Below are 12,968 nucleotides of genomic sequence, written 5' to 3' on the forward strand. Positions count from 1 at the left end.
AGCTTGCTAGGTGTTCCAGCTACCCCCAGCCGAATGCTTCGAGGCCGAACAATTTAGCAAGAATGAAATATCAGGGGCACACAACAGAGCCAAGTGGAGAAGTGAAAGTATTCTAAAATGCTAATCTGAGAAGTGAAATGGTAGCATGGCTGTGAGGGAAGTCAGATGGAGAATGATGAGTTGTAGATCAGCAAATATTAATAAGTACCATGATTCTGGAGTCAGGAGGTTTACATAGTAGGCTAACAAATGGGGGGTCAGCTGCCTTAAAAATGCTAAGCCCAGCTTAGTTTGCAGTTTTGACTTAACTCTTAAAGCTGTAAAGCTCATGGCAAACAGCCTGAGAGAAAGTGTGGAGGTTTCAGTGAATGTCAGCAGATGTAGTAACGTTGGGGGCCTGAATGTCTTAAATGAAATGAGTTTTAGTGGCTCTCAGAAGATAGTGGGAACAGGACATTCCGTCTTGGAGACTGTCTGCCAGAATGAGGATGACACTGGAACCTTGGAAGTGGCAGAGCTTTTTGTCAAAATTCAACGATTTTGGTCAAATATGGGACTAAGAAAGAGGCTTCAGGTGATGGCTGTATTTTCCTGGGCTGATCTCTGGCTTATGTATAGATCTTACATTTTAAATCTACATAATATCTTTATTTATTAAGTGTCTGTTTTGTACTGGGCTCTATGCCAATTGCAGGGGACACTAAAATGAAAATTGCTTCTTGCCATCAGTAACAGTCAAGTAAAGGTCTTGTTTAGAGAGAGAAGTGCAAACAATTATAATGTAATGTAAAAATGACTACTAGAAGTCTGCACGTGGTGCTCCAGAAGCTCTGAGTTAGGAAGGACCAACTCCCCGGTGATAGGGAGTGGATTGTCAAGGAAGGCTCCATAAAAAAAGGAGGTATAATTATAGGACTGAGGTCCATGAAATAGGTCAGCAGGTGCCAGATTACAGAGACTCTCATACCAGGCTTAAGAGAGCCATTTAAATCTTTTAAGTTGTTTGATGACATGATTAAATGTGTTCTTTAGAAACATCTCTATGGCAGCCATGTGGAGGCTGAAGTGACAAAAATATACAGTGTGGCTTACTTTGTTCTAAAAGGCAATTTTACCTTTAACTGTGTATATACCTTATTGACTATACTCAAGCCATAAGATGCACAGACTTAGAAGCCCTGCATTACATGCCTGTACCTAGATTTGTCAGTGATTCACCATATGCCTATGTTGTAATTTTACAGTCATATGATCTTGTTTATAGAATTGGTTAAGACTAATGAGTAATAAGTTGTGTTCAAATGTTCAATCTAATAATTATCACAAATACTATAGGCTCTCTCTTTTAAGTGAGTTTTTCCATTGTATTCTTGGCTTTACAAAATACATTAACAGTTTAATAATAGATCTCTTGGAACATGGTTGTGTAATATAAAGGAGCAAAGCAAAGTCAAAAATAAGATGGTAAGAGTTATTCTACAGAAATCCTATTGTTTTCAAGCTACTGGTGCATTTCTTTTTCTAGTTAAGGAAAGAAAGAAAACCAAGCATTCTCCTGCATTTAAATAGTCATGAAAACAGAAGTTCTTAATGATAACTTATGTTAAGACTTATTTTTGTTTGTTTTACCCTATTTTCCACAAGCATGGTTCTCAAATTTCAGCAGTTACCAGAATCACCTTCAGGACTTGTTAAAACAGAGTACTGTGTCCTGCCCCCAGAGTTTCTTGTTCAGTTGGTCTGGGATGAGGCTTGAGCAGTTGTATCTTTAAGCTTCAGGTGCTGTTACTGCTGTCAGTCCAGGGGCCACACATGAAGAGCCATCAACCTGAAATAATAATGTACATGTGCAGTTTCTCAGTCATGTCTGACTCTTTGTGATCCCATGGACTGTGGCCCACCAGGCTCCTCTGTCCATGGAAATCTCCAGGCAAGAATACTGGAGTGGGTTGCCATTTCTTCTCCACTACAGTAATAATAGCTAACTTTTATTGAGCACTTTCTATGTTCCAGCTGTGTTCTGAATATCTTACTTAACCTTAGCTCACTAAATCCTCATGATAACCCTAAGACTCTCCATTGGTTAAGAGTGTCTCCCTTTGTGTACCAGAGGAGAAGTGAAGTGAAGTCTCTCAGTCGTGTCCAACTCTCTGGGATCCCATGGACTGTAGTCTATCAGGGTCCTCCGTCCATGGGATTCTCCAGGCAAGAGTACTGGAGTGGGTTGCCATTTCCTTCTCCAGGGGGTCTTCCTGACCCAGGGATCGAACCCAGGTCTCCTGCATTGCAGGCAGACGCTTTACCCTCTGAGCCACCAGGGAAGCCCCAGAGGAGAAGTTTGGCTCTAAATCACAAGAGAATCTTATCAGTGGAGAAGGTACCAGCTCAAATCTGCATAACAATAGCCTCCTGTAACTAACATTTTCTCACCTTTCCTTCTTTGGTCTTTAGATGAAGATGATATTTAGGTCAGAATTCCAAGCCACCCTAGAGAGTTACTCATTTTCCCCTGTGCATCTACCATGTATACAGGAGGTATACATGTTAATACATTTTTTCATTTTTCTCTTATTAATCTGTTTTTCATTATAGGGGTCTCAGCTAGAACTCAGAAGAATAAAGGAAAAATTATTTTTCCTCCTTTAAAATCATCGTAACAAATGAAGAAACTGAGACTTGAGAAAGTAAAATAACTCAAGTTCACACAGCCAATAAGCAATGGGTGAGGACTATTAATAAACCCAGAATTATACATGTTAGTGAATTACTGTCATTTTCCTGTTGGTGAATTCCTACCTCCCAAGCATGCCATGCATCTGGAAACTTTGGAACCCTGAGAACATTTTATTAATGTATTTTGTGATCAATATTTCCTTGTTCTGAGATGAATATTGTTTTTCATAAAAATATTCAAATTTTTAGGTAGAAACTTACTTCCTCCCCAATGAACACTTCTTGGAGAAGGCACTGGCAACCGACTCCAGTACTCTTGCCTGGAAAATCCCATGGATGGAGGAGCCTGGTAGGCTGCAGTCCATGTGGTTGCGAAGAATTGGACACGACTGAGTGACTTCACTTTCCCTTTCATGAATTGGAGAAGGAAATGGCAACCCACTCCAGTGGTCTTGCCTGGAGAATCCCAGGGATGGGGAAGCCTGGTGGGCTGCCTTCTATGGGGTCATACAGAGTTGGACACGACTGACACAACTTAGCAGCAGCAGCAATGAGCACTTCCGACTAGAGAGAAATTGCTGAACTTGTTGACTCAGAACAAAAATAAAGTGCACCTGCTATTCAGTTTATGGCTTTTATTTTGGGGAGGTGGTAGGAGGAAGTCTATATTGCCACCCCTATAAATCATTTCATTTTTATCATATTCAACATCATCCACAGTACTGCACGTAGAGGTGGTTTTGAGAGCTTTGTGGGGGTTATTTTTTCAATAGTACTGATGGTTCTGATAGATATTTAAGGCATCTTGGGGAACAAGAAGATGATCCTGAGTCAGGGGAGCTCGGTCATGTAAATCACGTTGTTTCAAGTCCTTTGTCTTCTAAACATCTAAAATGAGCACATATTTTATTGGCTGATTAACTAATTGCTGGAGTCACTGAAGGCCCAAGCTACAATCTCATGCTTGACCACACACCAGGGATTTTTCGATTACTTATTTTTCTGGATCTTTGCCTGTTTTCCTCTCTCTATCCATAACCACATATGTATAATGGCTAGTGAACACTTCCTCACCAGCACACACATTAATACTTCACTTTTCATGGATATGCTAGGTCAGAACATTTTCTGTTATGAAGCTAAGTATTAATATAAAACATCTTCTCTCACCAAAGAAATGCCAAATTTAGTTTTAAAGCTGTTTTATCAGAATATAATGGGAGAAAGAGCCATCATCACTTGGAGATGAAGTTTCCTATGAAGGAGAAAACACTGATGCCTGGTATGCTTTTAATTTTAACACCAGTGTGTCAAAATTGAATACACTGAATACAATTCGTCTGCTGATAAGCTCTCATTTAATCCTGAACATAACTGCAAAAAGGAATTATACACTGAAATTCACCATGAAAATTATCTTAGAAATGAGCAAAGCTAAAAGAGGAATATATCCTCATACTCCTGGAAGTTTACAAGATTTGCTAAAAATTATTAATATGGAATATTTATAAGAGCCTCCTCTATTTACTAGCTCAATAGCCTCACAGTTCTACCCACCATCTAAAGGGAGTTGATCATAGTCAGAAATGTTTCTAAGTCTGGAAGCATGGTATATTTTTTCATCTATTTGTGTCATCTTCAGTTTCTTTCACCAGTGTCTTACAGTTTTGGGAGTACAAGTCTTTTGCTTCCTCAGGTAGGTTTGTTCCTAGATATTTTATTCTTTTTGATGTGAGGGTGAATGGGATTGTTTCCTTAATTTCTCTTTCTGGTCTTTTGTTGTTAGTATATAGAAATGTAACGGTTTTCTGTGTATTAATTTGTATCTTGCCACTTCATTGAATTCGTTGATTCTCTCTAAGAGTTTTCTGGTAGCGTCTTTAGGATTTTCTAGGTGTAGTATCATGTCATCTGCAAACAGTGACAGTTTGCTTCATATTTTCCAATAAATTCCTTTTACTTCTTTTTCTTCTCTGGTTGCTGTGACTAGGACTTCCACAACTATGTTGAATAAAGGTGGTAGAGTGGGTGGGCATCCTTGTCTTGTTCCTGATCTTAGAGGAAGTGCTTTGAGCTTTTCACTGTTGAGACTGACGTTAGCTGTGGGTTTGTCATATATAACCTTTATTATGTTAAGATATGTTCCCTCTGGGCTTCCCAGGTGGCTCAGTGATAAAGAATAAGCAGATGTGGGTCTCTGATCCCTGAGTGGGGAAGATCCTCTGGAGAAGGAAATGGCAACCCACTCTAGTAATCTTGCCTGGAAAATTCCATGGACAGAGGAGCCTGGCAGGCTGTAGCCCATGGGATCTCAAAAAAGTTGGACATGACTTAAAGACTAAACAACAATAAATGTTCCCTCTATGTCCACTTTCCAGAGAGTTTTTATGATAAATAGATGTTGGATTTTGTCAAAAGCTTTTTCCTGCATCTATCAAGATAATCATATGGTTTTTATTTTTCAATTTGTTAATGTGGTATATCACGCTAATTGATTTACAGATATTGGAAAATCCTTGCATCCCTGCGATATATCCCACTTGATCATACTGTATGATCTTGTAAACTTAAAAGCTTTTGGATAGCAAAGAAAGTCATAAACAAAACACAAAGACAATGTACAGAATGGGAGAAAATGTTTGCAATGATGCAACCGACAAGGGTTTAATTTCCAAAATACATAAACAGCTCATACAACTCAATACTCACCCCCCAAAAAAACCCTAATAAAAAATGGGCAGATCTAAATAGATGTTTCTCCAAAGAATACATACAGTGGCCAACATCTCTAATTATTAGAGAAATGTAACTCAAAATAACAAGTATCACATCACATTGGTCAGAATGGATGTCATCAAGAGTCTACAAATAATAAATACTGGAGAGGGGGTGGAGAAAAAAGAACTCTCCTATACTACTGGTGGAAATGTAATTTGGTACAGCTTCTATGCAGAACAGTATGGAGATTCCTTAAAAATCTAAAAATAGAGTTACCATATTACAAAGCCATTAAAACGAATGAAATAATGTCATTTGCAGTGATATGGGTGGACCTAGAGATTATCATACTAACTAAAGTAAACCAGACAAAGACAAATATCATATGATATTGCTTATATGTGGAATCTAAAAAATAATACGAATGAACGTACTTACAAAATAGAAATAGAGCCATAGACATAGAAAACAAACTTATGATTACCAAAGGGGAAAGGGTGTGGGAGGGATAAAGTAGGAGTTTTGGGTTAACATACACATGCTACTATACACAAAAATAGATAACCAACAAGAACCTACTATATAGCACAGGGAACTATACTCAATATTTTGTAATAACCTATAAGGGAAAAGAATCTGAAAAAGAATATATATATATGTATGTATATACATATACATACATATGTATACATATATGTATATCTATATTCTTTTTCTAATTCTTTTTGCCGACAAGGTCCATATGGTCAAACCTATGATTTTTCCAGTAGTCATGTATGAATGTGACCATAAAGAAAGACCATAATGAAGGCTGAGTGCTGAAGAATTGATGCTTTCAAACCGTGGTGTTGTAGCAGACTTTTGAGAGCCCCTTGGACTGCAAGGAGATCAAAACCAGTCAATCCTAAAGGAAATCAACCCTGAATATTCAGTGGAAGGACTGATGCTGAAACTCCAATACTTTGGCCACCTGATGTGAAGAGCTGGCTTATTAGAAAAGACCCTGATGCTGGTAAAGATTGAAGGCAGGGGAGAAAGGGATGACAAAGGACAAGATGATTGGGTGGCATCTCCAACTCAATGGACAGGAGTTTGAGTAAGCTCCAGGAGATGGTGAAGGACAGGGAAGCCTGGCATGCTGCAGTTCATGGGGTTGCAAAGAGTCGGATACAACTGAGCAACTGAACAACAATATAACTGAATCACTTTGCTGTGCACATGAAACTAACATGACATAAATCACTATACTTCACTTTTTAAAAAAAATATATGGTACCAAAGAAGCCAGAGGAAGAAGCAAATTGAGAGGGAAGGAATAATGGCAAGATCTTTTTCTGCAAAGAACTTAAAGTTGATAAGGTTTTGGGAAAAGTCTATCAGATTTGGTGATTAGAATATTCAGGCAGTTTTATTTAAGGGCTGAAAGTCATGGGAAGCTGAGCAAGCAGTTAAGCCCCTGTTACATGATACTATGAGGTTTGTAGAGGATTCAGTAATCAGAGTATTTAAACTTTTTCTGTCAATGTTTAGCAGCTTAAAGACATGAGCAGAGGATGTATGGTGCAGGGAAGAGATGGGTATACCTGATACTTGGGGTTGAAGATTTTAATGGTGGGAATGGGTCTAAAGACTGAAGTTTGTTAGAAAAGACAGTGTTGAAATATCTGACTATGGGCTTTTGCTTCAGAAAGGAGACAAAGTCAGAAGGCCAGAAGAGGATTTAAGAGACTTTTCAAACTGCATTCTTTGTTTCAGCTTGGACCAGTGGGTCAGAGATAAGGCTAACGTGTACTGATCTCAGTACCTTCCCCCACTAAACATCACAAAAACTTTGCTTTGATCAGTTTTGGTCATTAGGGCTTGGCTCAGATGGTAAAGAATCCGCCTGCAATGTGGGAGACGTGGGTTCCATCCCTGGGTTGAGAAGATCCCCTGGAAGAGGGCACGGCAACCCGTTCTAGAATTCTTACCTGGAGAATCCCATGGACAGGGGAGCCTGGCGGGCTACAGTCCATGGGGTCACAAAGAGTCGGACACAACTGAAGCAACTGAGCACAGCACAGGATGCTGCGTTTCTTTGCTGTTGCTCCCCAGTTCCCCTTTCCACCCTTTTGCATTCTGCTCTGTGACCTGGTAGGCTGATGAACAGGGACCATAACAGTTTGCTCTCCTGCTTCCATTTGTATTTAGCTATTGGGAGCACTGGTCTGAGACTGGAGGGAGGGAGAATGTGAGAGAGGTACTCACTCTTCTGGCTTCCTTACTACAAGGTCGTTTGGTCCTCTCCCCTTCAGGCCTAGAGACAGTGATAATGCCCAGCTCTCTTAGCCCTTTGTGACTTCTCTATTCTCTGTCACACATTTGAAATTTCCTATACATGCTGCATATGCTTTACTTTCTCAAATTACCCAAGTTGAAAGTTCCATCTGGACCCTGTCTGACACAATTTTTATGTGAGATTTCTTTATAAAATTTTGCATCACTGAAAAAAAATGTTTGAATTTGGTGGACTAGTACAGGAGTTGGCAAATTTTTTTCCTTAAGAGCCATATAGTAAATATTTTTGGCTTTACAGATTATACAATACAATATTCTTCAACTCTGTTCTCTTAGTGATAAAGCAGCGTAGATAATAAGTGAATGAATGTGCCTATGTTTCAGTGAAGCTTTATCTACAAAGATAAGGCAGTGGGTTTTACTTTTGGCCTATTAGACTGTAGTTTACTGATCCTTGATCTAGGAGAAGCAGTCTTCTGCTTGATTCATAAGAATGGTTCTCAATCTGGGAAGACTTTGACCCTTAGGGTATGTTTGACAATATCTATAGACATTTTTGATTATCACAGCTGGAGGAGGGTTATGCTTGGGGAATGTGTCCCTGAGCTAATTCTTTTGATTATCATCTTCTGGGGCTCTGTGTTTAAGACTGGATACCTTAACATTTCAGAAGGAAAAGAAGAGGAATTGATAATGCCAACATGGGTTATTATGCTATGAGTTTTATTTATTTTTTTGTACTATGAGTTTTCAATGAAACTACATATGATCCTGAAACTATTGAACCAGAACAAAATTGCAATATTTGTATTCCCTGAACTGAACTGATATTTCTTTTGACTAATGTTCTCATTTACTGACAGGGGACTATGTCTCACTCCTCACTCACCTTAGCACCATGTCATTAATTAGAGGACAAGCTGAAGAACAAGGACACACAGAAATCTGTGTCTGGATGACATCATAATTTTGATCAGCTTAACGTCTGCCAGTAGTTTTGAAGAGATGCTTAACTTTTGGAAATCACTTCTTTATTGCAACCAAAGCTATTAAGTTTAAAGGTCCATAAAGATGAGATAAACAGTCATAAAGACCTTTTGAAATTCATACACAGTGTGTTAAATGGATTTAATCACTGTCAGTTAAAAATGGTGATGTTTTAGCAATGTCCATACACTGGCAAAAATCAGATCACTGACTGCTTAATGGGGGACAACTATCTCAGTGGATGAAATGTTGCTTATTTGTGACTTCTGAGTCATTTTTACAGGGTTTTCAAGGGAATAACTTGACCTTAGTGTACTACAATGAAAAACAGCTCTATATCTAGGCTCATTCTTTTTAAAATTAATTTTAGAGTTCATTTTTTCCAGTAAACACTTTTCTCATAGTCTAATTATAGATTAATAATCCTTAAAAGATCATTTTAGAATAATTCTGACCTTGAATATCAGGAAAAGAAATGCAATTGAAAAGTTAAGCCAAATTTAGCGAGTATATAAAATACACAGTATAATCTTAATCCAGCTAGTATTGATTGTTTTCTGTGTACCAGACAGTGTACTAAACAGTTTTCACAGATTACATTTTTAATTCTTCTGGTAAACTGGAGGTATGTGCAATTATCATCACCCTCATTCTCTAGATGAAGAGAATTGGGGCATGAAGAGATTACATAATTGGTTCAAAATCACACAGTAAGTAGTGCTGTTGGAATTTGCACCCAGGCAATTTAATTTCACAGCCTACTTACACTTAATCACTCTCTTATGCCACTTTCCTTTGCTGCACTTTGGTGGTAAATATGAAAGGATTATTTTGAAGGTATTATGGTATATTTAATCTTAATAACCCAGGTAATAAAGATATCTATAATATAAGTAAGTTGTGTGGTCTTGAGAAATCACGTAACTTGCATCAGTAGAATGAGGGCCAATACTGAGTAATTTGTAAAATGACCTTTCTACTCCAACGTGGTGTTTCCAAGATAGTGTATAATATTTTTCAACCATATCATTCAATCAAATGGTCATCCTTTTATCATTAAAATGTTTGGAATAAACACTTTCCAAATTTGCAGAGGAATTTCCCAGTCCTTTCTGACCTCACTGGTTGGTGCTTACATGTAATAAGAAACTCTGTAGTCAAAATAGGAATAATATTGTTTAAGTCATTATTCTTGTCATAAAAGAGATGTTTGCGAGTATAGAAATTTCATTGAATTTTAGATTGGTGAAGGCTTTAGCCATAATCTAACCTGTCCTTATTACATCATAAATGAGGAAGCTGAAATCCAGAGAGGTTCATCCAGGGATGAAAGCTACTTCATTCGTAGTAGAACTAGACTACAATGATCTAGGTTCAGATCCCAGATCTCTTTCAATGAGTCACAACCACTTCTATCTTAATGTCCCCAAGTTATGAAAAACCACTGGCCAGTTTTAGTCCAAGTTTATTGGAATAGAAAGATCTGGGTTTGCATCTCAGCTTTTTGCTTACTAGATGTGAAATGTTGCGGAAGGTTGAAATGAAAATATGTGCACATATGTTTATATATAGATATATGCATACACTACACACTAAACCTTCATAGATAATGTTTCAAGCATACTTACTGAGACAATACCAAATGTTAAAAGACCACTGTGAATTTCAAAGCTTCCAAAATAATTTCATTCATCACACAAGCATTTACATGCATTTTACAAGACGATATCACATGAAAAGGCCATTCACTGCAGCATGATTTTTAAGAGCAAGGATGGGAACAACTCAAATGACCACCAATAGAGACTGTGGACTTGTGATGTTATATACATATTATAAAATATTATGCAGGTGAGAGGGGGGATGAGAACTATTTCTATCCATAGCCAGGAGTAATCTCGAGGATAAATTGTTAAGTTAAAAAGCAAGATAGAGAAAACTCAGAAACCGCCATTTATCCAAGAAGAATATGTAAGTATGAGTATGTGTTTGTGCATATACATAAGAGCATATGAGTATAAATATATGTGTGTGTATACATCATGGTTAATTTTGTGTCATCTTGGCTTGGCTGCAGTGCCCAGTTATTTGGTCAAACTGGTCTAAATGTTGCTATACAGGTATTTTTTAGGAGTGAATAACATTTAAGTCAATAGACTTTGAGTAAAGTATTAATAGATTATTTTTCTAATGTGGGTGGACCTTATTCCATCAGTTGAAGGTTTTAAGAGTAAAGACCAAGGGTTCCCAAAGAAGAAGGAATTTGACCTCAAGACTGCAAAATCAACTCTTACCAGAATTTCCAGTTTGGTGGCTTGCCTTACAAGTTTCAGACTTGCCACTCTCCACAACTGTGTGAGCCAGTTCCTCAAAATCAATCAATCTGAATGGAAATGAAAAGGATGAAGAGGATGGGGATAGAAGCAAGGGAGACTTCTCTGGGTATAGCTTGTTAGTAGGTATGACTTTAAACCAAGTTAATATTTTCTATAATTAGAAAAACAGAAAAAATAAAAGAGGAAGAATTTCTTAAGAGAAAGCGAAAATAAACATATTAACTGTGAATCAAGTTGGTGGCAAGAGAAATGATTTCAAGTGACTTTAAAGCATAATAATTTGAGTGCACAGCTCTAGTCAGATAATAAACAAAGGTAAAAGAACACATACAACAGGTGTCTGCAATACTGATTGTACCAAAAAGCAGCAGAGCTATGAAAGACTCTAGGGGCTTTATCAAAATAACTCGAGTCCCCAAAAGTGACTCCCATCATCCAGAGATGAAATAATTTGAACATTAATAAGAATAACAATGATTAATTCTAATGTTATGAATGTAATCACATCATAGATATTCATAGCAGCGTGTTTAAAAATAATGAAATATCAGAAAAGAAGCTAAAAAATAGTAATGTGTATTCATATGTGAAAATGTCACTTAAATCTTGTAAAAAAACAATTTATGATTTAGGAAAATGTTTATGATATTAAGTAAAAAAACAACTTATAAAATATGTCTACAGTATATTTTAGCTTCCTAAAAATAATATATGTATAAGAATGCATATAAAGAAAACTGTATGAATATACTATATGAATATACTAAATATTAGTATACACTCATATACTAACTATATGAATATACAACACACCATATCTATATGGCAGGATTGCAGGAGATTTTGTTTTATCTTCAACTTATTTTCCAATCTGCTGTAGTTAGGATGCATAATTTTATAATTTTTAAATGAAAGAGGCTATTTAGCAAATATTTAAGAACTAAAAAATTCAAATATTTTTTAAAAAGATAGCACGTGAATGGAAAGATTATTATTTTCAGGCTATAAATAATGCCTGTGCTCAGGGATTTGATACTCTGCATAGAAAACTACTGACTGAGTTCAACTTTTTCATTTTGAAGACAAACAAAAAAGACCGCAAAAAAGTGAGATGACTTGCCCGAGGCCATCATTACAAAGCAAAGAGAAAAAGTCCAAAGTAGAAAGTGTGATCATAGTTCTAAAATTACATTTCCCTTAATTTGAAGTTAACCTGAACCTGTTGTATTTCTGCTGTACAAAGCTTTGTACTCTCCTAAACCTAGAGAAAAATAGCCAAATTTGGCACAAGTGAATTTCTCATGGACTGATGAATAAGTGACTAAAAGACTGACCTCCAAGAATCTCAAAGTCTGTTCAGTGTAGATTTATAGTGATTATCTTGCACCACAAGGGTATATTGATATACTGGTATAACTAGCTGGTACGTCACCATTTAGAGAAATTCAGCCTTAGAGGGGAATCCTGTAGAGAGTGTCTCATATGGTTCTAAAGAGACTGACACCATCAATTATCAATTCCAATTCAGCCAAAGAAAGCACTTTGACACAGAAGAGATTACGTGAGTGTTTATGTCTGGCATCTTAAACTTATTTCCAGATGACTCAAAGCATAAAGCAAGAGTATTTTGAGGTGTAATAGGCTCCTCTGTCCATGGAATTCTCCAGGCAAGAATACTGGAGTAGGTAACCATTCCCTTACTCAGGGGATCTTCCTGACCCAGGGATGGAACCCAGGTATTCTGCATTACAGACAGATTCTTTACTATCTGAGCCACCAGGGAATCCCAACAGAATATATAGTTAGCCACAGTTTAGGGGAAAAGAAGAGAAATGACCAATGAACAAGAAAGAAATTTCAGTAGAGGAATTACTTCAGACTCTGATCTTCAAATTGCAGTTTTAAAAGTTGCAAATTAGAACACATTTGTGTGACAAAAACAATTGAACAACAACAACCACAAAATAATCTAGATAG

General features: G+C 37.1%; 1 protein-coding gene across 1 annotated transcript in view; it reads left to right on the top strand.

Moving 5' to 3' along the window:
* Window positions 1-328: 328 nt before the first annotated feature.
* TMC1 (transmembrane channel like 1) overlaps window positions 329-12,968 on the top strand; it is a 166,598-nt gene continuing 153,958 nt past the window's right edge. The window contains exon 1 of the mRNA XM_068973590.1: window positions 329-612. Coding sequence (XP_068829691.1) covers window positions 329-612 — 284 coding nt within the window. The remainder of the gene's footprint in view (window positions 613-12,968) is intronic.

The sequence above is a fragment of the Capricornis sumatraensis genome, chromosome 6 (assembly GCF_032405125.1).
Source record: "Capricornis sumatraensis isolate serow.1 chromosome 6, serow.2, whole genome shotgun sequence".
Lineage (NCBI taxonomy): Eukaryota > Metazoa > Chordata > Mammalia > Artiodactyla > Bovidae > Capricornis > Capricornis sumatraensis.